At 32.7% G+C, this 24,778-nt stretch overlaps 2 protein-coding genes across 9 annotated transcripts in view; both read right to left on the bottom strand.

The window, feature by feature from the left end:
• Positions 1 to 4: 4 nt before the first annotated feature.
• Positions 5 to 5,107, bottom strand: LOC106672252 (NAD kinase 2, mitochondrial). 2 transcript variants are annotated; one of them, XM_014403534.2, is made up of 8 exons: positions 4,746 to 5,107; positions 4,436 to 4,691; positions 4,169 to 4,379; positions 1,223 to 1,323; positions 1,085 to 1,175; positions 883 to 1,025; positions 703 to 815; positions 5 to 447 (listed from the first exon to the last, which is right to left on the bottom strand). In XM_014403534.2, exons 1-8 carry the CDS (start codon positions 4,753 to 4,755, stop codon positions 218 to 220), a joined length of 1,155 nt encoding a protein of 384 aa, XP_014259020.1. In that variant the 5' UTR covers positions 4,756 to 5,107; the 3' UTR covers positions 5 to 217. The 2 variants fall into 2 exon arrangements, with proteins under 2 accessions (XP_014259020.1, XP_014259021.1); XM_014403535.2 differs by having other exon boundaries at positions 1,085 to 1,166; positions 4,746 to 5,105.
• Positions 5,108 to 10,976: 5,869 nt separating this feature from the next.
• Positions 10,977 to 24,778, bottom strand: part of LOC106672235 (protein daughterless) — a 53,079-nt gene continuing 39,277 nt past the window's right edge. For 3 of the 7 annotated variants that reach the window (XM_014403500.2, XM_024229044.1, XM_014403504.2), the window contains 13 exons: positions 20,629 to 20,740; positions 20,118 to 20,236; positions 19,888 to 20,061; positions 19,083 to 19,274; positions 18,710 to 18,772; positions 16,664 to 16,702; positions 16,380 to 16,502; positions 16,219 to 16,306; positions 15,998 to 16,145; positions 15,705 to 15,803; positions 15,482 to 15,627; positions 15,224 to 15,415; positions 10,977 to 13,259 (listed from right to left, as the gene is read on the bottom strand). In XM_014403500.2, coding sequence (XP_014258986.1) covers positions 15,243 to 15,415; positions 15,482 to 15,627; positions 15,705 to 15,803; positions 15,998 to 16,145; positions 16,219 to 16,306; positions 16,380 to 16,502; positions 16,664 to 16,702; positions 18,710 to 18,772; positions 19,083 to 19,274; positions 19,888 to 20,061; positions 20,118 to 20,236; positions 20,629 to 20,740 — 1,476 coding nt within the window. In that variant the 3' untranslated portion in view covers positions 10,977 to 13,259; positions 15,224 to 15,242. The remainder of the gene's footprint in view (positions 13,260 to 15,223; positions 15,416 to 15,481; positions 15,628 to 15,704; positions 15,804 to 15,997; positions 16,146 to 16,218; positions 16,307 to 16,379; positions 16,503 to 16,663; positions 16,703 to 18,709; positions 18,773 to 19,082; positions 19,275 to 19,887; positions 20,062 to 20,117; positions 20,237 to 20,628; positions 20,741 to 24,778) is intronic. The other 4 variants (XM_014403501.2, XM_014403503.2, XM_014403502.2 and 1 more) reach the window with 4 other exon arrangements.

Below are 24,778 nucleotides of genomic sequence, written 5' to 3'. Positions count from 1 at the left end.
AATGTAATTTAAAACAGTTCTTTCTTTATTTCACTTTCCTTCAAAATATACATCTCTACAATAAAATTTATACGAAAAAGTTTTTTTTATATTTACAATGCTTGTATATGCAATAGCATCATTACATCAGTGCAGTGTTATGCATTTGCTATTCATCGATAAAAGAAATAAAAATCAGTCTCAACAATGTTAGTGAAGATGCTTGAAACAGTTTTGCTCAAGGGAAAAAAAGGGTCCTCAGCATGTTTTCCGGCCGGCTTTCCATTTCAGCGACTGTGCCATCGTTAAATGCATACGCTTTGGAGCCATCAAGAACGAGGTTGGCAGAAAAGCACTTTGACGTCACAACAAGCGATGGTGTAAATGCGCCTGATGGAAGCCCAGGAGGATCAGGCCAAACGCCAGCACGAATGAGATCTCGAAGAGTGTAAAACAAGCGAGGATCATCTTTAAAAAAAAAAAGTTAAAAATACTTACTTTATTTAAATTGTACTTCAACATATCTACTTTTTCTATTAGCAAAATTTGTAATTGAATTTATATCTGTTTTTAAAGTAATAAATTGTGCAGAACATGAGTTTTTTAATCTTCTATCTTATCTGTAAGTCAAATTGATAATAAAATTGCAATTTTTTCCTCAATTTGTCAATGATTGTTTCTTGTATCTTGGTTAAAAAGGAAATTTCAGATTAAAAAACATACCGGGTGAAAACCTAAGGGATGCATTAAAGTCATTAGATATTTTCTCAATCTCCTGTGGTGTCTTATCAATCCCAGCTATTTCTAAAAGTTTGTGCACTTTTGCCTTGGTGAGTCTGTAAAAAAAAAGAAAAAAAGAAGTCATTTGGAGAGTAACAGTTATACTTGAAAACATTTAAAAACCTATTTATAGACATATGCCAACTCGTGGAGCCGGTGCCTGTTGAGACACATAGCCCAGAACACTTGACCTTTGTCCTCTCGACTCCAGGGACATCCAGCACAAGGTGTGATACCTGAGACGAAAGGCTTTCACCGATGAAAACCTAAAGTTCAGCATTAGTAGTATAATTATTTAAAAAAAAAACAGTTTCTAAGAGCAGACCTCATTTAAAGCCAGAAAAGGGAGGACTCGAGTCTCCACCTTGGAATTTTCATTAGCCTTCCATTCCCGACTTCCTGGACTTCTGTAAAAACTTACATTGTCTATTTTAAAAATTATATACATTATTATTACTCTTACATTGGTTGTGGGCATTGGTCCAACTCCACTGCATCTTCATTAGCCCTGAGGCCAGTCAGTTTTACCTGTATTCTCGTCCTAAACAAATAATTGTAGTCCTCCTGCAAAAACATTGAATTATGTTTACAAAAATGGAGATTTCTTGTTTGAAATATTTTACAAAGTAGACTCTCAACAGATATAATTAATACTAGTTTAAGGGTTTGATTATATTTCTTAACTGGGACATAAAAATGTAATAATATGAAAAAAGAACTGCGATGGCCAAAATCAAGAGTTTAAGAGACTTAACTGACATCAATTTTGATTCTGTTTGATTTTATGCAGAGATTTTTTTGCATTTTCTGATAACTCAAAGTTAACTGAGTATTTAGATTATCCCAATGGTTAGAAGAAACTGCAGAACTGTATATGAAGCTACCTAAGGCTAATGATCAGTTAATGTTAATGTAGCAAAATCAATATTAACATTTTACAATTCAGATGTAGAAATTTTGAAGTAAGACAAAGCTGAATGTATGCAATAAATAATTTACTTTAAAAAAAACTTTGTACACAAGTGATTTTGTCATTTCTGATAAGTTTAGTCTACCAGGTGTATTTCAGCTTGCCACCAACTTCAGTGCTGGGCCTGTTAAATATGAAAGATTCTCGACTAAGTAGAAATCACACAACACACTGAAAAATCTAAGAAAGGCATAATACGTCTGACAGACTAAAACATGATACAGAGATCAAAATGATGACTATGCCACAGGTTCATCATCCCACAATTTTTAAAAATAAATTTCACACTTTAATGTAGACTGCTTTATCTGTGCCAGAACATGAGTGAAGCATGTCCATACATGCTGATCATATGCACAGTTCACCATTTAGTACACCTTCAGGCAACCAAAGGCAGAATGATATTACCTTTGCCACTAACATAAAATCGCCTTTACGAGTCAATAATTAACCATCATAAGCCCAAAGGGCTTTGAGTTATTAATTATACCACCAGGAAATGAATCCCTGTGTGACCTCCCCCATTTTATTTTGAAGTTTCTCTCCACTAAATAAAGTAAAGACCTGGAACCCCAGGAGTTTATATGACCTTTATTGCATTAAACTGCCATTAAAATAAATAATTGTAAAAAATAACCATAGAATATTCTAGTCTAGTCTATTATACATATGAATCATCATTTGATCCACTCAAAATAATTGTTTAAAGCTAAGTTTCAATCAGTTGTAATTACAGTATTTAAAGTTAAATAAGCGTGGGTGTGGGGCCCTGTGGAAACGGTTTGGCTGGGAGACTGGTGGGGGATTTATTTATGCTCCTTGGGTGTGTTAGACCCTCGACTGGTGGTGGTGGACTTTGGACGCAGTACCATATATGATTTTTAACCCATTTTTATTAATTTATGTAGTTTAACCCAGTTTTAACTGGGGGCTGTGCTGGCTCAGTGGGGCCATTAGCACCAAGTAATTTACATGGCTAGATGTTGACCCAGTTTTAACTGGGGGCTGGGCTGGAGGGTGGTGCCATTAGCACCAAGTAATTTAGATGGCTGGATTGTACACTAGTACAAGGAAAAAAAGGAAAAAAAGAAATTTTTGTTTCTATAATCATTTGTCTTTATATGTTCTATTACCATTAATAATATTGTCAGTTGTTTTGGCCCCATGTTAACAGCTCTATAATACATTACAAGATTCAACAAGCAGACCAGGATGATCAGAGATGACAAAATTTCATAAACTTGCAGACCTCAACGAAATACCTCACAGTAAAATAGTCAAGTCCTCAATTGACCCTCTTATGGTGCTATAGTTGAAGAAATAACACAACTGGCAAAACGAAGTTGTAATCTGCAACCCTAAATTCATACGTATGGAGGGTAACAAAGAACGAGAGGGTTAAGGCCAGGGTGTTCCAACCTCTGGACTTCACCACGATCTGGCCACCTGACACTAAAAATACAATAAAAAATATGATTAAAAGAAAATAGCAGCGTCAGTGGGTCGGATCGACTGAGAAACTCGCATATCAAAAACACCTTCAATATGTGATCAGAGGACCTGATTTGTGATTCGTATAAGGATCATCTTCACCTAATTATGGTTAGCCCTTGTGAGATTGTTAATTGTATCACACATAATTAAAGGGTGCCAGTCGAAAGCATGTAGGAATGACACCCGATATGAGAATTGTGCTTGAGCACTTCAACGAGTACCTGGGTTCCCTGTTAGAATTCTTGAAGAAACAGGGTTGTTTGTACATAGTACTGATAGTTTTGTGTCTCTAGTGTGTGTTGAGAGAGAATGTTTAGTGTGGGAGGACCAATGGCGGAATATGGAGTACCCCATTGTCTCTCAATTACGTCAGTCATATAATAAGTGTAAAACGTGATGGAGGAAAATCAAGTACTCCATAATCAAAGGTGATCATGTTCATTCATATCAGTCTTTAGTTCCAACTGTTTATACCTTAAACTAAAGTCTTCATTGGTATTCAACCTTTGATGATGGAGTTCCACCAAAAAAGTACAAGAAACCTCAAAAATATTGTACTGGATTTGAATTTGGGAACTGATTGCATTAAGGGCTGAAATGACCTAGCCCCTGGTGACCCTACCAACCCCTGGTGGACCTACCAAGGTCTGACCCCACACTGCCAACACCAGGGATGGGTAATTCTCAAGATCTGTCGGTTATTTATTGTAAATCACAAAGCTGATATTGCTGGTGAACTGTGAGAAGTGATAGGCTCACAGAAAAATAAATACCAATTAATTCACTTTTATGTGTATAATAAAAAATAGAATCACAAATAAACCTTGAACACGGACTGATTTTGCATTTAAACACTGCAGTCTTGGTAAAAAAAATAATTTCTTTTTAAAGCAAAAATAAAACAATTCAGTTAAATCCAATAGCTTGAATTATTATTCACCTTACTTTTTTAATTCGTGAAATAATTGCTGAACAATTTAAACCCTTTCTTCCATTCACACAGAGGTAGCCAGTCGATCTGCAGGGGTCTGTGTTGAAACCGACGATCGACTTGTCCCTCGTCTTGATTTTACTCGAGCTCATCAGAAAAGTGCCGTCACCACCAGCAGCCACTACCAAATCCGCCCATTCGATTGCATCTTCCTCCAGCTTCGTCCTTTATACAACATTTTTAAATCACTTTAGATAACTCGATATATAGTTACAACACACCTGTCAACAACGTCCACATGGAATCCAGCGGAAATAAACGAATTCAATAGATCCTGAGTGTTGCAAGTGTGCGTTTTATGTGTTAAAAGCAGCATCTCGACATCGGATCCTCGCTTCTTCAGGATCTTATCCAACTGTGCATCCGTTATGCCAGGGTATTGGCCCTTCTCCAGGGAATATCTGGACCTTTTCTTTACGACTAGGACTCTCTTTATCGTACTTACGGCAGTGTGAGAACAGCATCTCTTTGAGATATCTATGACATTTGTTGTCAATATGGAATAACATGTTATAAAGAAAGCACACTCACTTGAAATCATATCCTGAAAAGATTAATTTGAACCACCCTCTGAGGAAACTTTCAAAACGGATCTCGGCTTGTGATAAACCATGTTCCCAGGGTGAGGAACACTTTCGATTTAGGACATAATAAAATAAAAAGCCCCGTTTATCGCTGTTACAAGGAAAAAACACATCCTTGGGCTGATATGATAAAAACACTGTTGACAAGGGCAAGGACGAGACTGAATTGCCGTACCGGTCGAGGTTTTTTCTTTCTTTTGTTTTTCTTTTTTGATCTTGAGAAAGATTCAAATAGAGGGAGACGGCCGGATAAATGATAACACAAACTTAAATCGCCAATCTTAAGGACGCCACCAAGGCGAGCTCTACGAGATGGATCTCCTTTGACGCAGTTGGCAAAAATACATGACGTCTAAAAAGGTCACTGAAAATTATTATAATTAAGTCAAAACTTTCAAACTCTCCGGTGAAAATAATTACTATTTTATTACGATTAGATGTCCACCAATTTATTACATTCAAAAGTTAAACTTTTATTACACAAACATTGACACTTAATACCCAACAAATTGAACTTGATCCACTAACTTCTAAAAAAATAGCAGTTTTGTTTGGTGTATCTCAAGGGTCGTTTCTCGGCCCATTCCTTTTTCAAGGTATTCGTTAATATACACTGCTACACCCTCAAGGTTTTAAACCATGAAGAACGTCTTTCTTGTTTTGTAATACATATTTTCTTATTGTAAAGTTTGTATAAAAAAAAAAGTGTTTCACTTTTTTTACTTCACATTTTTAATGTACTTGCCTTTTCAGTAATATTAACACCAATAATTTTTATTTCATTTGTTTATTTATTAAAGGATTGGTTAGTGTCATAATAAAATTATTTTTCAAAAAAAAATTTTTTTTTCATTTATCGCCGAGAATCAAATAGATTTCACGACATTTGAACAATGGCAAAAAGGAGGGAAAATTCAAAAGGTGGGGTTGATTTGGAAAGTTAGTGTCCGAGTGGATTAAAGTCTCAATAGCTCAAGTGGTAGAGCATTGGCGTATTTAGCGAAAGGTCGTGGGTTCAAATCCCGCTTCTGACACTGACTTTTTTATCTCAAACAAAACCTTAATTAATTGAAAAGAATTTATAACCTAATAAAATGTATTTATTAATATGCACTGCCGCACAAAAAAAAAGTGATACACTTTGAAATTGTTTATGTACTTGCCTTTTCATTAATATTAATATTTATTTTGGCTTGCTAGAAGGATGAATGGGACTTTAAATTCACTTCAGAAATATTTAAAATTATTAAAATTTAATTTTAATTTATCTCCCTGAAACTAAACCCTTATACTAGTTTACTTATTGCAGTACTTTCTACTCTTTTTCTCTTAATCACACTTCTATTTAAAAAAAAAAAAGAATACTTTTTATTAATTTCACAAGGTTTGTATTAAGCTTAGAAGAGAGCACATCTCAATACATGACAAAATCATTCTGAGTATTAATTTATTTGATTACCTTAAATCCGATCTCTTATTTACTTATTTAAAATAAAAAATAACTCTGCCCTTCATACTTATTCATTATATTTAATTTTAATTCTTCCCTAGTTTAAACAGTATAAAAAGCTTGAATCATAGGTCCAAATCTATGAATGATTAATTTAAGGTTAACTCCCATTTCATTGCTGGGGTGCGTCTGTGGAATTCCCTTCTGTGGCATATTAGGTTGGTCCACCCCCTTCGGTCATTCACGCATGAAGCTTTCAACTTTATTGTTAACTTCATTAAATTCACTAATTTCGTGATCTGCTTGAACAATTATCAATATCTCAACTAAAAACCTTAATTTATTGTTAACTTAACTAATGACGTTGGCTAATATGATTAACGTAAGGCCATAAGTTAGCTTTCCTTAAAGGAAAGTTATATAAAAAAAAAAAAAAAAACTAATGACGTGATTTGTTGTTTCTATGCCTGTTGAGTTTTTCTACCCTTTAACGTAGTCTCCACCAGGGTAGGTCCAGACCCCCACACCACGCTCACAACCTCCTAATTCTTGTGATTTTTTAAAATTTTTATTTCAACTATTCATATCTTATTTAATAAATACATTGATTGTAAAAAATCAAAAATTTCCATAATAGTCTCTGCCTTACTCTCAGTATATCAGTAATAAATATTACAGAACTAGCAGAATACAAAAGGTTACTTACTTCATATAACCATGCCATCCGCAGGGCGAAAAGAGAGAACTTTCGCAAATTCTGCGGAGAAATCTCCACAGTATCCTCAGCAGCTAGATTGCCCAAGGCACTAGCAAAGGAAAGATCAGACATAAACACTGCCTTAAGAAATGCAGAAGGCAAGTACACAGAAGACACGAAACAAAACGCAATGCTCCTTCTAAGTACACATTTTCCAGATAGTATCTATGACATCTCGCCAGAAAATGTGAGAGCAGATAATCCCAAGAAAGAAAATTGAAAGAAAGCAGCTGAAATAATCACAGAGAAGAAAATCCTCTGGGCGATTAACACTTTTAGCCCGTACAAAGCACCAGGAACGGATGGGATCTTTCCCATCCTGCTACAAAAAGGAATGGATGTAATTACTCCAGCATTGCTGCGATTATATAGAAGTAGTTTAGCACTAGGTTACATACCACAGACATGGCGTAGGGCAGATAGATAGAGATAATGTTTCAGGGTATGGTATACTGCGCCCTTTAAGAGCTATTGTATCCCCTGTGCTCTTCCTAAAGCACATCAGTGAGTCCTATTTAATCAAGAAACTTGATTAATAAGCCCGGTTTCAGTTGTAGTTCTTCTATGGTCACATTGTACATCCCAAAACACTTCCTCCTGCGGGCTAATGTAGCTCCCCAGTTTGTTAATAAGTGTGTTGGTGTCTCTTCTGCTTCCTTGCAGAATCTACATGTGCCATCTTGGATTATTCCAATTTTCTTTAGATGTCCGTTTAATCTACAGTGTCCTGTCAGGAATCCTGTTAGGATTCGCAGTCTATTCCTGCTTCCTTTGACACATTCTGTGATTTCTTTCTTGCCAAAATTGGTTAGAAGATTCTTGGATTGTCTATGTCCAATAAGTGAATTCCAAAGTTCGCTCATTTTCTTTTTGTCCTTCTGTCTGAGATATTCGTTAATAGTGTGGATTCCTATGCCACAGAAGGGTTCAGGTCCTATCAGCGGTGTGGCAGCCCCTTTCCTTGCAAGGGTGTCCGCTTTCTTGTTGCCTTCTACTCCCATGTGTCCTGGGACCCAGCAGAGGCTGACTTTATTCTGCGTACCTAATATGTTTAGTTTGGTTTTGCAGTTCAGCACCATCCTTGAACTAATGGTATTTGAGCTTAGTGCTTTGATGGCTGCTTGGCTATCTGACATGATAGCTATATTCTTGTTTTTGTATCCTCTATTTAAATTGAATTGGATACATCTTTCAATTGCGTGAAAGGTGATTTTTATACCAAAAGTGGGGAAAAGAGACCCTACATCACCTAAATCCTACAGACCAATCAGCTTAACATCCTTTCTATTAAAGATCCTTGAAAAGCTGTTAGACAGCTATATAAGAACGACAGCACTGGTAAACAAGCCTCTCCATTACTGTCCGCATGCATTTCCTGCACTGAACCAGCTTACCAGTGACCTAAAGGAAAGGCTGGGAACAAAGGAAATAGCAGTCTGCACTTTCCTCGATATTGAGGGAGCTTTCGACCATGCATCTCATGTATCAATGAAAGCCTCCCTGGGGAAAAACATGTAGACCAAACCACATCTAGATGGATCGGAGAACTGCTAAGAACTAGAATAGCTGAAACAAATATAGGAACAGACACTATAGAAGTTAGCACAACAAAAGTATGTCCTCAAGGAGGGATATTATCACCTCTTCTATGATGCCTAACAGTTGATGGACTGCTCGAAACCCTGAACGGTGGAATGTGTCCTAACAGGATTCTTAAAAGTACACTTAAAGAAAAATGGAACAATCCAAGATGGCACATGCAGATTCTACAAGGAGGCAGAAGAAACACCAACACATTTACTAACAAACTGCGGAGCTACATTAGCCCACAGGAGGAAATGTTTTGGGATGTATGTGACCATAGAAAAGTTTCAACAACTGAAACCGGGCCTATTAATCAAATTTCTTGGTGAAATAGGACTCAACGATGTGCTTTAGGCAGATAACGGGGGATGATACAATAGCTCTTAAAGTGCGCAGTATACCATACCCTGAAAAAATTACATCTACATCTACAGGATTAGCAATATATACCTCAATATATAGGTAACAGAGCATTGTATTCTTAAGAGCATCATAGTGATCACAGAGTATATTTCACTGTTAACTGTACCTCACAGGTTTCACTTGTCTATGTGTCAGTCAGCAATGTCCTATTCGTGGTCTTAATATTTCTTTTAACATAAGAAAGGTACGGTTTTGTAGTGAATGTTATCTCTTTTAATCACATATAACTACTTGTGTTCTTAACACAAACTATATCTTATAATTAATTGGGGCCAGTGGCCAAGCGTATTGTGTTCTATGTGCATTTTTCACAATATAATTCAGGTCTGACTGAAAAATATATTTTTAACAGAAAACCTTTTAGCAATAGCTTTGTCATACACAGGGAATATATGGATTCAACTATTAAAACTAGCATTGTATATTTTCTGAGGTTTTAATATCTAAATTTTTTTATTATTATTTTTTTTGTTTTTATATTTTTTTAACCAACACACGATTCTTAATACATTACATAATGAAAAATACAATAATGATTTGTATTTAGAAGTAACTATTTACATTTTTTATTTGTTTGTTGAAAAGGCGACAGCCTCATCTTGTTTTAGTACTTTTTCACCTAATTAAAATTGTCTGTTACAAATTCAATCGCCTTCATTAAAAATTAAACCGAAAACAATTGGGATTTTCATTTTCTTTTCATCTTTATTTACACAAAATCCCTATCTTACACTCTATCTTTGAATTTCTTAAAATTTATTTATAACTTATATTTACATAGCATCACATATGGTATGTTTATACTCATTTTCTGGCCTCTGATAATAACAATGTTGTAACAACTTGTCCTAAGTACAACTCAAATAATATTTCTATTATAATTTTCATAATTAATAAAATTATTGTTTTTCTTGAAAATCATAAATATAAATATTTTTGATTCTTATTCTAATAATAAAAAACGAACATAAATAAAAAGAGGATACAAAATTTAAAAAATATATTACGAGGCCATGCAAATCATAAACGTTTCCTTGTTAAATAAACAAATTCACTCGGATTTCACAAATTCATTAGGAAAAATTTATAATTAGATGGTGAATAGTAAATTATCAAACTGACATTTTCTCATGAAATTTTAATACTAACTTAACAAAAAATTAACTGAAATTTATACAAATCTAGAGAATTAAAGTTGTAAATATAGATTTTTTTCAATCAATTAACTTTAATTATCTATTATGGCTTTTTTTTGGTGGTTTTTAAAAGAAAAGACATGCACACTTCTGGCACGCCACATAAGAATTATAGCTCCCCACATGATATTCAATTGACACATTTCAGACAAAAATAAACAATGTTTAATGACACATAGAAAAAAATGTAAAACAAAATTTAATTGAATATAAACAGAATTCATTTGGATTATAATAGATCAAATTAGAAATATAAATTATAAATAAATAATACATTTTTTTATTTACACAAATTTTATAAGATCAAACATGGCTTGCAAACCTAAAATAATAGGTTAACTAATTATTAGTTTTTATGTCAATACTAATTTCTTCTTGAAATGAAATAAAAATGTATGAAGTGCCTTGGTATATCTTCACTTATCATTAAACAGATTTTTTCAACTTTAAAAATGTAGCAAACTTTAGTTAGAATATATTCTTCAAAGTTTTTTTTTTTTTTTTTTTAATAGCAAATACTTAGAACAATAGGGCAATCATAATTATGATTGTTCCAAATAAAGTTTACTATTTTTGAAAACTTTCGACAAAGAAATAGTAAAAAAAAAAATTAAATTAAAAAAATAATATACAACATTTTTGTTTAACTAATAATACTGAGAAATATTTTGGCAACTCATATTTTTTTATTTTATTTCAGTTGTTATGGTGAATGATTTAAAAAAAAGAAAAAAACATGGATTCTACCAAGCTAAAATTTCATTTATCAAGTAACAGTGGTTTTTTTTTTTTTTTTTTTTTTTAATATAAATTAAGACAATAGCCGCTAGAAAAATAAAGCCTTCGATGTCAAATTATCTTGACTATAAATACTTGGTTCCATTGTACAATTTTTAATTAAAAAAAGCTACAGGTTTAGTCAATTAAGTTACTGAAACTAATGGCGTTACAGCAAACCCTCCAGAAATCAATCATCCTTGGCAGAATTTAAACAAATATTGTACATTCATGAACTTAAAAACTTCATAAGTCGACTGAACTACAAAAAAAAGTAATTATAAATTTAAACAAAATGCAACTACTAAAATATTGCTAGGAAATAATAATAAAAAATGAGACTTACATAACTATTTATATACAAAATATATCAGGAAAATGAGATTAAACAAGAAAATTGTTAAGCCAGTAATTTTGTCAAATATTGTATTCAGGCAGTCACTTGGGGCAGTAGATGCTACAATTACTCCCATCCTTGATGGCACTTTAGCAAATAGTTAAAAGCTTAAAAAGATTTTAATTTGGACAGCAATCTGCCGAGGAATTTTTTTTTTAAACAAAATTATATATCACAGAGGTATAATACATTATGTAAAATATTATATATGGGGTGAAAATTATAAAAATTAATAGAGAACATGTGTTATGCCTTTCAAGGAATGTCTAATGTCTTGGGGCAAAAAATAATAAAAACACAAGTCAATAGAAAATACTTTCAGCTTAAGCGTTTTTTTTTGTTTTGTTGTTGCTTGTTTGGCTTACACTTTAGTTTCAAATAAATACAATAAAATGGCACAATATATTAATGAGTAAAACTGTCTGGGTAGAGTTATGTTGGTAAAGGTGATATAACTCTTTTGCAACTAGAAGAATATAAACTTTGTGGAAAACTATTTACAAGTATAAAAATTGTTATAAAATTAGGAAAGTTTGTCAAAAGAATTATCTCTTGATCATCAGGTTATTTGGAAGCCCATTTTCTTTCTCTTAATTGTAATAAACCTAGTTCATTATGTCTGTTATTAAGGGGACCTGCTATTACTTAAGAAAAAACTTGTTATAATTTTTTTAACATCATATCAAATAAAACTGTAGTGATATGCAATTTAAAGTATAAGGTTAAATAGAGTTGCAATAAAAATTAATGATAATAAAATAAATAAATAAATAAATGAAGTGATGTCCAAAGCATGCAATTCTATTGCATCCCCTTTGATATTTAATTTGTACCTGCTGTATTTGTACCTGATATTTTATCACAACAGTACTCATCTATTATATATATTTAAATGTTTGCAATGATAACTTGAAGATAATGGTACGAATCTGTTTCAATTTCAGTACATGGAAAAACATTTTTGACAGAAAACTATGCTAAGAAATGCAATGTAATATCATAGTCAAAGATTATAAACCGTTTTGGAAGTAGTATGATATATCACTGGGTGAGTTTAAAATTAAATATTTCATAGTATCGCAGACATACTGTGAAAACAAATGAACAAGTAAATATATCATAAAATGTTTGTGAAGAATTTCATGCTCAGAAATACAACCCTTGCCACTATTAATTTTTATTTTTGGTATAAATTGTTAACTGATAATTCAATTTCATAATATAATTGATGAATTAACTCAACAAAACCCAGGAGTTGATAAGACTGCCTTCAGTCAAAAAGTTCTAAGTTTTCACAAACAGTCCCCTTAAGACCAATACCAAAATAACTCTAGGGAGAGTGGGGAAATAAATTAAGCCAATTTTCCATGGAACTGTGAGAGCTCTTCGACTATATACATTTTTTTTTTTACAACTTTATAAATATTAAGGCACCCACCTTTATTTAAACTTGGGCTCTGATTTCTGTATCTTGTATAGGAGGATAGAGCTCTCCTTCATAACAATTGCCTTCAAAAGTAGTTTCGTTTTATTTTCAAAATTTTGTTAATTTTAAATTATACAAATACACATATAATATATATGTGCAAATATATAATATATATGTATGCATATGTATGTTTTTATTTTTTATTTTTTTTAATTTTTATACAAAAAGTATACTGCAACAAAGCACCTAACCATGTCATATATATAATTTATTTATATATTTATATATATATATATATTATTTATAGTCTCTCATTGGGATTTTGGGATTAAAAGAAAATTTAAAAAAACAAAAAACTAAACAAATAAGTAGGGACAATATATACAGGAAGCAGAAAACCGAAGTTTGGAAGTCATTTAGGCAATCCGACTGGACTCTCGGCTCTCATCTAAAAAGAAAACAATAGCATAGATAAAAATTCAAAAATAGTTTTCCAATTAATTAAAAATTAATAGATAATTTGCTATAGAATCATTAAAACCCAGTCTTGCAATAGAATATAATCTTGAAGTCTTGTAGATATGTTCTTCATTTTCATGTGCTTCTTTTTTACCATAAAATACTGTTAAAAATGAAAGAAAAAAATTGCTTGAATATGGCACAATTATAGCTGAAATGTCACACCAAATAAAAAAGCTATACCTTCTGAATTGACTGTGATAAGGAGGACGAGGAAAAATGACAAATTTCAACTTTTCTAAATATCTATTAATTTTTTTTTCTCTCACAGTCCAATACTGCACCTAAGTACATCAGATTTTTCTTACTTAGAGAATACACATAGTATTTAATTACAAGTTTGTGCCAACACACAACTACAAACTAGTTGCCAACTAATCTGAGTTGTATTGACTGCGCATGCCCGAACATCGATCTGAGCTCAGTTCTTTTAAAACTGTTGGAACGTTTTTTTGTTAAACTTTGGACTCCTATAGTCAAATGACATCTTCCATATGGTTTGTAAGGCAGTAAACATAGAAATATTTCAAATTGTTAACAGAATAAGCTAGCTATTTCGAAATAGCAAAGTTAATTTTTTACATATTCTTTTTGTTAACACTTATGACCATGGTGATCACTAACAAGATATTTATTCGAATCATACCTCTGTGGTACAATGGTTCAAATTTTATTCTGCATATTTGAAGCGTGTATTAATTTCCATATGGAAAATTTTCTTTTGTCATTTAGGCCTTGTTGGTTTTTTTAAGTGAAAATTAGTTTTTCCACGTTTCGGCAACTTGTGCCATTTTAATCATTTTTATTTCTGTAAAACACTTGTTATAGTTTATTATCAATTATAATTATAAATATTATAATTATTTAATTAATCCATATTTGTTTAGTGGCCATAATTGACCATATTAATTATTCTAATTAATTACTTTTTTCATCTAAGGTTTTTGATGAGATGAAAAATTAGCGTCACGAGCGGGATTCGAACCCACGACCTTTGACTCATCCGCCATTGTTCTAACCACTTGAACTATAGCGTGATGTAACAAACCTAAAGCTGGGTTCCACTGAGCAAAACTTGCACGCAACTGTTTCGCAAAACTTGTCTTGTCTTGTGGAGACCTAGTTGGGACCGCAAAACTTGGCATGAGAATGTTTTAGGGTGAGCCGAATTGCTGTAGGTTTTTTAGTGTGCATTAAAGTGTTTCAGGTTATTTGTTTCGCTGTGTGTAAAAGCACATGTCTTGAGAAGGAAAATGAACCAGGGGGAGTGCATTTGACTTATCCAAATGTATCACAGCTATCAATTTTTGTGGGATGCTAATAATAAAAAATAATAAAACTCAATTTGGTTCCCCCCCCCCTAAAGTATCGCCATGATAGCAAAAGCTGATGCAACAGTTTGTGTAGTTATAAATAGCATGCTTGTCTCACACAACCGATGTGGCTCACTTTGTTTCGCCTCAAGGAAATGGTTAACCTGAGATGGTGATTCACAAGTAATTCTCATGTTTAGTTGCACGAGTGTTTTTCTTGCACAGTGGAAACCCTGCTTTTGCTTTATAGTAGTGGCACTCTGAGAAAATATGATTTTTAAAATATATATTATATTATAATTAAATATTTTTGGAACTTTTTAACAAACTTAGAAAATATTTCATTACTGTGATTAAATTTATTGACCAATGATCTTTTAATCCTTTTTTAAAAAAGGATTGAACACCGCACTCACTCCATCATTCATCGTTTCTACCAATGATCTTTTCGTAATTTTTATAATTCCGTTTATGTACTTGAGTTAAAAGTTGTTTATGCCAAGCTGTACAATTTATGCATTAATTAACCATAGCTGTTACTGCATCTATTTGTTTATAAAATATGAAATTGTTTAGTTACATTGTGTTTTTAGTCAGTGCTACTGATGCGGCGGTGGTTGAGGAACAAATGCGGTGGTTCCTAGATGGGCCATGGTGGCACCTGGTGCACCTCCACTCCCGACCAAATGACCCCCACCAAGTTTGGGGCCTTCCTCAGACTTTTCTTCTTCTCTTCTTTTCAGGCAAGCCGCTTTTGGATTCAGGTTTCTCTCTAAAATAAACAAATTATCAATACAAGTTGAGAGGCAATTTTTGTAAAGGGTGAATCGACCATCACCTCTAACTTGTTGTTCTAGAGACATAATGACCTCCACAGCCATATTCAATATGCCTAATTTGGTTTGTGGTTTATCTGTTTTCAGGTGGGACATACACATTCGTCCTAGTTCTTTTAATGCCTCGTTTATATCTCTAATTCTTATTCTGAAAAATAATGCACACGCAGATAAATAAATGGTAAATACTGTTTTAAAAAGGCTAGTTATCTGTGCGAATGATACCTTTCCCTAATGTTATTGGCCTGTCGCCTTTCTTTCTCTCTGTGTGCTTTCACACTTGCATCTTCTTCATCATCTTCAACACTGGAACAACTAAAATCACTTTGATTACAGAAAGAAAACAACAATTATAAACCAATTAACGAACTAGTGAAATAAACTGAATAAAACAAGGTATTATTAATACAAATTGCATATTAAAAACATGTGCATGGATACGACTTCAAGTGTAATTTTTTTATTGTATTTTTTTTTGTTTTGTTACACAAGAAGAATTCAAGGTAAAAGATACTCACTACCTCCTGACTCTTTTGACTCCTTTGGAGGGTAAACCGCCCCCTCCACTCCCAGGAGAACTGACTAAAATATCCGAGCTGCTAGGTTTGGAATCACAGTCTGCTGTTTCTTTTCTTTTTTCACAAAATTTCGACATTAAAACTTCTTCTGTATAAAAGCAAGAAATTATGTATAAATAAACATATAAAAAGAGAAAACAGTGCTTCAATCAGATACATACTTGCTGAATTGAGCCTTTCGAGTTTTATGGCAGCAGCTGGGTCAATTTCCCCCGGAGGGATGCCGGAATAAACTCCATGTGGGTTTGCCTTTAGACAAAAACATGATTAATTTATTATTATTATTATATTTTATATACATATCAATTATGTTAATACATACATGAAGATCCAAAGAATTGTGATAAAGACCAGGTGGGCAATGTGCACCAATGAGTTGTTGACTTTCTGCATGATTCCTAAGTACATTTATGGCATCATCTAGCCTTTCTTCCATTCTTGTTCCCTAAGAAATGAATATATTGTTACTATTGACAACCAACCAATTAACCATAATAAAATAAATAAATCAGTAAATAAAAATCAAGATGTTTGAAATCTGATTATTTATTATTTTTACATTATTTTATGCTAATCCTAAAACCTGATTTGTAGTAGCTTAATTACCTGGTTCCCAAGTGATTCCACTGTGGTGAAAAGGTTTACCTGAAAAAGACAATATAAAGAACATGAAACAAATCAAAGAGGAGGAAGGCCCAAATTGAACTTTTTTGTACTTAAAAAAACTATTTTTTTTATATATATTTTTTTTTTATTGGTCTTATGATCTTGCATATTAGCCATAGTACGAATTCTTGTGTGTTCAAATTGGGGGTTATCGGGAAAAAAGGGCCAGAGGCGACGGTGGGAATCGAACCCACGACCGCGGCGTGAGAGTCTCTCATGCTAACCACTCGGCTACCGCGGTAATTAAAATTAAAATTAAAAAAATTCAATTAAAAAATAACAAAACAAATTTTATAAATTGTATAAATTCAATAAATTGTATTCAAATGAAATGATATCGAAATAAAATTAATGCAAAATTAGGAATGTTAAGTTTTATAATAGAGAGAAAATGCCTTCTGAATTTCTCCTCAAACAAAATTATTAAACAATAAATAAAATTTATGATTTTTCCTTCTCGAAGGTAGAATAATAGGTCATCTCAAAAAAACAACAACCAGTTTTTCTTTCAATCCACAACTTTTCGGATTTATTTTAATCTTTCCTCAGGTGAGTTAATGCATTGGTTAAAACAGTGGTCATCAGTCATTAATATTTTGTAACAGTTTATTTTAAAAAAGATTGGTACCTATTTAAGTCTTTAATATTTTAATAATTAAAAATTTTAATTTAATAAATAAAATAAAAACAATGATTTGCAATTAAATATTGTATCTATTTAGAATTTGACCAGTTGGCGTAGATGGCTGGATTTTAGGACAAGCAATCTCAAATTTTAGGAATTTTTGTGTTTTTTTGTCAGACATTCAGGAAAGTAACTGAGAAGAGGGCGAGGTTAGTCTTGAAATATATTTGGTAAAAAAAAGTTGTTGGGTTCTAAAAAACATACCGATCTAGTCTCCAATTTATTTTAATAAAATCTCCAAAAGAAAATCTGTAGTTTGATCATATCTGATTATCCTGATCTGCCCATTCTTGCTGGTTTTGTCTCTCGGAAGTGTTTTGACAAAGAAAACCAGTGAGAAGTTCAACTTATAGAACTTATGCAAATTTTAACAATACAAGGCATCACTGTAGATAACCAGAACTGTGGATAATAGGAAACACCAAGCCTGCGCAGGTGCCCCTTATGCAGAGAAAGGTTGCTCGATGTGTCCCACATAATAGAAGCGTGTCATGCCTTTGCGCCATACAGAGAGCGTGTAGCATGCCGCCGGACTTAAGAAAGGTTCTTGAGCACTGCAGCGAGTTTCAGGGTCCCCTGTTCCGCTTTTTAGGGGAAATTGGGTTTTTTTTTTTTTTATTGTATATAGTATGTCTTATGTGTTGTGTGTCTATGTTTTGTCTGAGTGCATGTATTTATTAGCGTGAATGGCGAGGGGTGAGGGTGAAATATAACACCATCATCGCCCCTCGAATGTTGAGAGCATATGAGTGTGAGTTAGGGGTCGATGGCGGAATATCTATAAAAGTACTCCATCAACCTCAATCTAGATTAGTTTGAGTATAGGTCGGTGGAGGAATATCAAGTATTCCACTGACCAAACGGAATGAGTGTACTGTTTGAATGTATTTATTTGTATGAATGTAGTGTTTGAAAGTGTAAATAGAATATTGACTTAGTTTGGGGCTGAAATGACCTAGATGTCGGAAGCCCCAGTAAATAAATAAATAAAAAAGGAAACACCTCAAATTTCAGGCTTTCAAGCATTTCATTTATCCACATACCAATCAGACAGTTTCTGAAGCATGTGTGCCTGTTGTGTATGTTAAGTAAGCAACAAATCCACATGTTATTTTTCAACTAATTCAACTGCTTTATTAAATTAATAATTAGTATTAGCAGTAATAATCCTTTTTCTTATAAAATCTTACAATATGTATACAAGAAGAAAGGGTTTACAAATTTAACCCCTCCCCCCAAAAAAAATTAATTAATTAAATAAATAAATAAAAAATAATAATAAAAGACTATTTTAAAATTACCTCTGTGTGGTCCCTTAGAAAACCAATCGCATCATCTAATCTCTGTTGTTCTGGTGGAGCATTCTGACCAAACCGATAAAATACAACACACATCAAATAATACCAGAAAAAACTCAGCAAAAAGAAAAATGTAACAAAAAGAAAATAAACTGTTCAAAGCATGGCTTGAGATTAACAATGCAATTAATAAGCTAAAAAAAAAAAAAATTGCAATACATGCTTTGTAAATGTAAACAAAAATAATTAAATAAGAGTAAATTTAAACATTGATACTCTTACCTCATAGTAATGGCTAGAAACCTTGTCTTTTTTTTTAACTTGCTTTGCAGAACATTATTTTTTTTAAAGTTGGTATTTAAAAAAACAAACATACCATATGCATTCCAGGTGGGGCGGATGATCTTTCGTGTTGTGGGCCTCCTGAAAATTGTGGTGATTGCCAACCCGCACCAGTAGTAGGCCCCGATTGGCCACTGTTTCCTACCGCTTGCAGAGGCGGGGGCGAGCTAACAGGCGTGGAAGGGTTACTTGAATAACTGCTAGCACTCGCTTCCGTCGGGTATATCTATAGGTCAAACTTGTTGTGAGTACTTTTGGAAAATATTAATTTTCACATGTATTACAGACCCAACTGAAAAAGGCCTTTTGCTCCATCATAGGACTAAATTGGAAGATGAATGGAGCAGGAATGAGCTTTGTCCTGCTTGTCTAAGAATGAGTGGGGAGATGGGGCAAGTTTAATTTGTAATAGTTGAAGAGGAAGATATCAACCCTAATTACTGACTTGGACACACACTTTGACCAAAACAGGTCCTTAAGTGTCAACTGCCATCCTATTATTAATTTAAGTTTTCCCAATTAGTAGAAAGGTATTATTACGGTAGTTTAAACAATAATTTATGTGTAAATTTGACTTCCTCCATCTATAAAAATGAATTATGGGAAAAATTGTTTTATTTTTCATTAAAAAATAGCCTATGTTGAATGCTAAAATAAGTTTAATACAAAAACAAAATGGCTTCTGTCTGCATGAAATCTTATCAAATAAAACTGTTTAAGCCTAATGCACCTAAATGATGCATAAAAAGTATTATTTAAAATTTAACTTAGGTGTAATTTATACAGGGAAGCAAAGGCACAACAACAAACAATAATAAATTATTTATTTATACACTTACAGAAGCAAGTGCTTTGCCAACAAGAGTATCCCCTGGGTGTGACCCAGGAGGCTGAGGCGTGGCGGGTGATAAATAGATTGGCGCTGTTGTCCCCCCAGGTGAGTGTGGCGTCCGTAAGGATGACATCGGTGGCAAGGGTTCTCTCCCCGGTGAAACATTCCTCCCACCATAGCCCTATGAAGGAATGCTATTATAAAAAAACACAATCACCAACAAAAATTTAAACATACCATTGAGTCATGATGGATAGTTGATGATGTTGTGTAAGGAGCCGTAACGTTTGTTGCACTATAGTAAGGGCCGACTGTTGAAGCCCATCCCCCATCAGCTCCATTGGTTCCACCATTTTCTAAATTTAATCATATTAATTTAATACATAATCAAAAGTACTTTTATGACAGTCTAATTTTTGTTTGGTCATTCAAAGACTGATTTAATTTCAAGATGTATGCTTAATCAATGGACAACAGTAAAAATAATTCATAAAAGAGTATGAATAAGGAGTTAACATAATACATAGATATAACCAAGTGACAGGAGGGAAGGGGAAAAAACTAAAAAAAAATCTATTTCTTGTGTGATGAATTTGTATTATATATTCATACAATAAATAAAATGAATGTTTTAAGAAAATATGTAAATATTCTCAGTCCTCTCAAAATGACAGACTTTGTTAAATTTTTGTGTTTGTGTAATTGATGAAAATAATTCACACATTTTAAAATAATTTAGGTTACTCACCTAAGTAGTAAGGTGCTTCCTGAGGGTATGCAGCTGATAAGGAACTTTTGGGTGTTAAAGGTGATGTATAGCGCCCTGGTGAATCCTGTCCACCAAATTCATCTGAACCATACTAAAAATAAAAAAAAACCATATGATGAGAACAAAGACAATACATATTTTTAATTAGTCCCAAGTCTTGATTATTGATTAAATATACAAAAAAAAAAAAAAAAACCCTCAAGAATTTACCATAAGTATGTCTTGACCGAACAATTTGCCTAGAAGGGGAATATGAATTTGTACATTAATATAACAAATTTTTAAAATAACAAAAATATAAATATATAGTATAATTTTATTACAAGAGAAAGAATAATACATTTATTACTTTTTAATTTTTAAAATCAAACATAAATATATTTTATGATGAAAGGGATATTTATTAATGTTTAAAAATCAAATATAAATATGTGTTAAAAGTATTATTTTCTTATAAGAGAAGAGAGAAATTATTTATTAATTCAAATAATTTTGAAAATAAAATATAATGTTTTTTAAGTAGAATTTTCTTATATTATGGGAATAGATTAAAAGCAATTCTGTAATGAAGCCTGATTATCAATGTACATACATCACATTTCACTACCTATATTAAATATATAATAAGTCCTAGATTTGTTTTAAATCTTTAATATCTTCATTGGTTAGTAGATAAAGGTACGCACTGTTCAGTTCAATGGTATGTCACTATTTTCTAAGCTCTTCTTTAGAGAAGAATTTTAAAATTTATGTCTTAACAGTATATAATTTTCTTCATAAGAGAAGGAAGAATTTGCTCATTACTATGAAGAAATAAAGTCCCCGTAAGTAATAATACATACATAAAATAATAATGTAAGTAATAATACATACTTATATTTTATTTTATTATAAGGAAGAAATGAAAAAGGGGAGGAGAAAGGATGTCATTTATTACTTAAAGAAATTTTAAAATCAAGCATAAATATCTTGAAAGTTCGTTTTCTTATAATGTAGATATTAGCAGGCAAGCAAGTGTAAATTTGTTATAAAAGTATTATTTTCTTATAAGGGAAGGGAAAATTATTTATTAATTCAAAAAAGTTTAAAATCAAGTACAAATATATTGTGAAAGTATCATTTTCTTATATAGAAAAATATAATTTATTAATTACTTCACAAAAATATGAATCAAGTATAAATATGTCTTTACAGCGTAATTTTTTATGTGAAAAGCCAACAATTTTTTTCGGTTAAAATTAATTCTTATTTCTTTCATCAAAGAAAACCGGAATATTATTTTATCGACTTTCAATTATAATTGCACAAATATCCTCAAAATCTGTGTCCCACTGGTTGCCATGTGTTGTGTCGCTATTCCCCCAGCCATGGGGGACGTTTCACGTCCTTCGGGATCGTCTGAGCGGTTGTTCCTGCAGGAAATAAGTTATATTTCACCCCCTAATTTCCCTATAAGTAAAAAAACAATTTGAATCACTGGAAAAAGGGGGAAGCGAAGACGTTTGAGTTACGACACCCACCACCCTTCTCGAAAATAATACCGAATGACGTCAATCTGGCTAACGACCGAATTGGTATAATAAGATAATCAATTACTCCAGAGCGCTTTGTGATATATATATTAGGGTTGATGACATGTATGGGATATGGTCACGTTTAACTCTATGTAAAGCGAATGTAAATTGTTCGAATAATTCGTTCATATTTGAGAAGAGAGAGAACAAAAGATCAGAAATGCAGAACTTCAAACAGAACCGGATGAAGAATTTTCCTATGAGTAGGAAAGGGTGCACATTGTGTCTAAACATTCGTTTACTTTATAAACACGATTCGTTGTAAAAAAGAAAAATTATATCAAAATCCTATGAGTTTGGGCACCATCTTTTATTCGTAACAAAATGTCGTTCAAATTCCTCATATTGTACATAGACACAAAAAAAGTCTTTTATTAAAAAATCGAACCATTTTTATCTTAATCTGTAGCGTGGTCGTTTTCGTTCTCACAATTCTCAAAATTACACGACGCAAGAAATCCTTGCATTTTACATTCGGGCGTCCCTTTGCCCCTTTTTCCAACAGTTTTCAAATATTTCGCCCATAATGAAGTTGGTCCGCGGAGATGAAATTCTTAGGGGATTGCCCTTGAGATCTAGTTAGCTCAGGTATAACAGAGGGGTCTGTAACATCTGTTGTACCCAATACAATGAATAACGCCCTCCCCTCGACTATACCTGAGGTCCGCTATCCGGCATCCTTTGCCGGAATCGTAAATAAAATACAAACTGAAAAAATTATTTTAAGCAAATTAAAGCCCTTTCGACTGAGACAATGCCGAGTTGCAATAAGTTAACTAGCTTTACAAGTATCTACCAAATTCCGACATAAAAGTAGTTTATGTATCTACATAGAGGGTCATTTAAACCGGTAAAATCCAATTGGACTAATACCAATTTAAGTAAAATTTACACATACGCTTAAAAAGTTATCCAGGTCATGGATTATTGTTCAGAACTTTTAAAACAAACTGTTCAACATCGAATGCGTACATCGTTCAGGTCAAATCATGCACGAGGAAAAATTTATAAACTCCTTTCAAACCCACCAAGTCAAATTCTTGAAATCTAACATATAAGCCATTATATATAACTTTCATCCCAATTATGAAGTGTATTGTGAAGAAAATCTCGTGGAACAAAAGCAGGTTGATGAAAATTGCACAATCTGCGAAGAGAAGTCAAATTTTCAGGAAACTTTAGCTTAGTGCTACTGTTCGCTTAGAACTGATTAAACAAACTGTTCTACATCGAATGTGTCATTCGTTCAGGTCAAATGGTGTAGGAAGAAAAATTTATGAACTCACATTAAACCACAGTCAAATAACAACACACATTCCTACAATATGAGCCAGAGCCGTGAGATGCGGTCAGGTGTAACGTAGGTTTTAGAAAAACATTTTCTTTATCGTGCCAACGTTCGATCTTTATTGAGATCATCTTCAGGGCTCAAAGTGTTTGTTCTCTGCGTAATTGTGTCATTCTTGTGTGTCGTGTTGAGAGTGCCCATCATAAAAATGTTTTGTGAAGAAAATCTCGCAGAACAGAAACTATTTAAAGTTATTACAAAAACTGGTTGATGAAAATTGTATAATCTGCGAATATTATCAGGTTTATGGAATTGCTGAAACAAACTCTCTGTCATCTAAGATTTGAACGTTCGGCAAACAAAATGTCTAGGTGGTATTCATACATGAGATACATATTAAAAAAATTAATGAAATATTTAACGAAGTAAGCATCATTGAACGAATATACTGAAAAGTATTTAAAAAACGGGTTGTTGACAGTTGCAGTATATGCGAACGTAAGAAAAATTTCGAAATTGAAATCAGGAAACTTGCTTTACAAATACGAAAGGAAAACAACGTAAATAAGGCTGTTCGTCTAATACCGAAGGTCATTAAAATGTAAAATCGAATGATATAAATACGGAATTAAGTGAAGGTTGAGCTTTGCTTTAAACGTTCTGCAGACTACCGGCTAAACAGAACTTCTGAAATTTGGTTTAATTTCGAAAGTGTTACAAAATTGCAGTATCTGTTAATAAAAGTAAAATACCCGTCAACATTTAGCATCAGAATAAATTGATCATTAGAACTGCTAAAACATTAACTATTTCCTATCTAAAGCGTACTCGGTCATAACTTTATTTCTTTTGATGTCAATGATGTCCATTTTAACCAACGCCATGAAGTGTGCTTGTTGAAAAATCAATCTCATTGAAATAAAAAGCTAAAAGTTGTGAAAAAAGTGGCTGAAAATTGCACAATCTGTGAATACATGTAAAATCGACCGTTAAAACCGTTGAATAGTTCGAACTCGCTTAGATGTTGGATAAAGTGTGATCTTCGAGTACGAGTTTGAAAAACCCATTGCATGATAGAATGTTATCTTACGAATGTCAGCTGTTTTCCTCCCAGGAGATCCATGCTATCGTCCATTATTCCTTTCATATCGCATCCATTCATCATCGGGCCAAGTTGGAAATTTTTTTCTTACTTATTACCATCGCTCCGGCGGGTAATGTGGCTCGGTTGTAACTTAATTTAAAACAGCGATCTTAGAAACTGCCA

This window comes from Cimex lectularius, unplaced genomic scaffold (assembly GCF_000648675.2).
Source record: "Cimex lectularius strain Harlan isolate CLEC.00 unplaced genomic scaffold, Clec_2.1 scaffold17, whole genome shotgun sequence".
NCBI lineage: Eukaryota > Metazoa > Arthropoda > Insecta > Hemiptera > Cimicidae > Cimex > Cimex lectularius.
The sequence above is the reverse complement of the archived record's forward strand: the minus strand, read 5'-3'. Positions and strand labels throughout refer to the sequence as shown.

What these genes read in the sequence shown, in the direction of transcription:
- LOC106672252 (XM_014403534.2), bottom strand. An exon ending in CTTTTCTGGCTTTAAATGAG is followed by an intron (nt 1,026 to 1,084) that starts GTCTGCTCTTAG and finishes GCTGAACTTTAG; the next exon opens with GTTTTCATCGGTGAAAGCCT. An exon ending in TGGCATATGTCTATAAATAG is followed by an intron (nt 816 to 882) that starts GTTTTTAAATGT and finishes TTTTTTTTACAG; the next exon opens with ACTCACCAAGGCAAAAGTGC.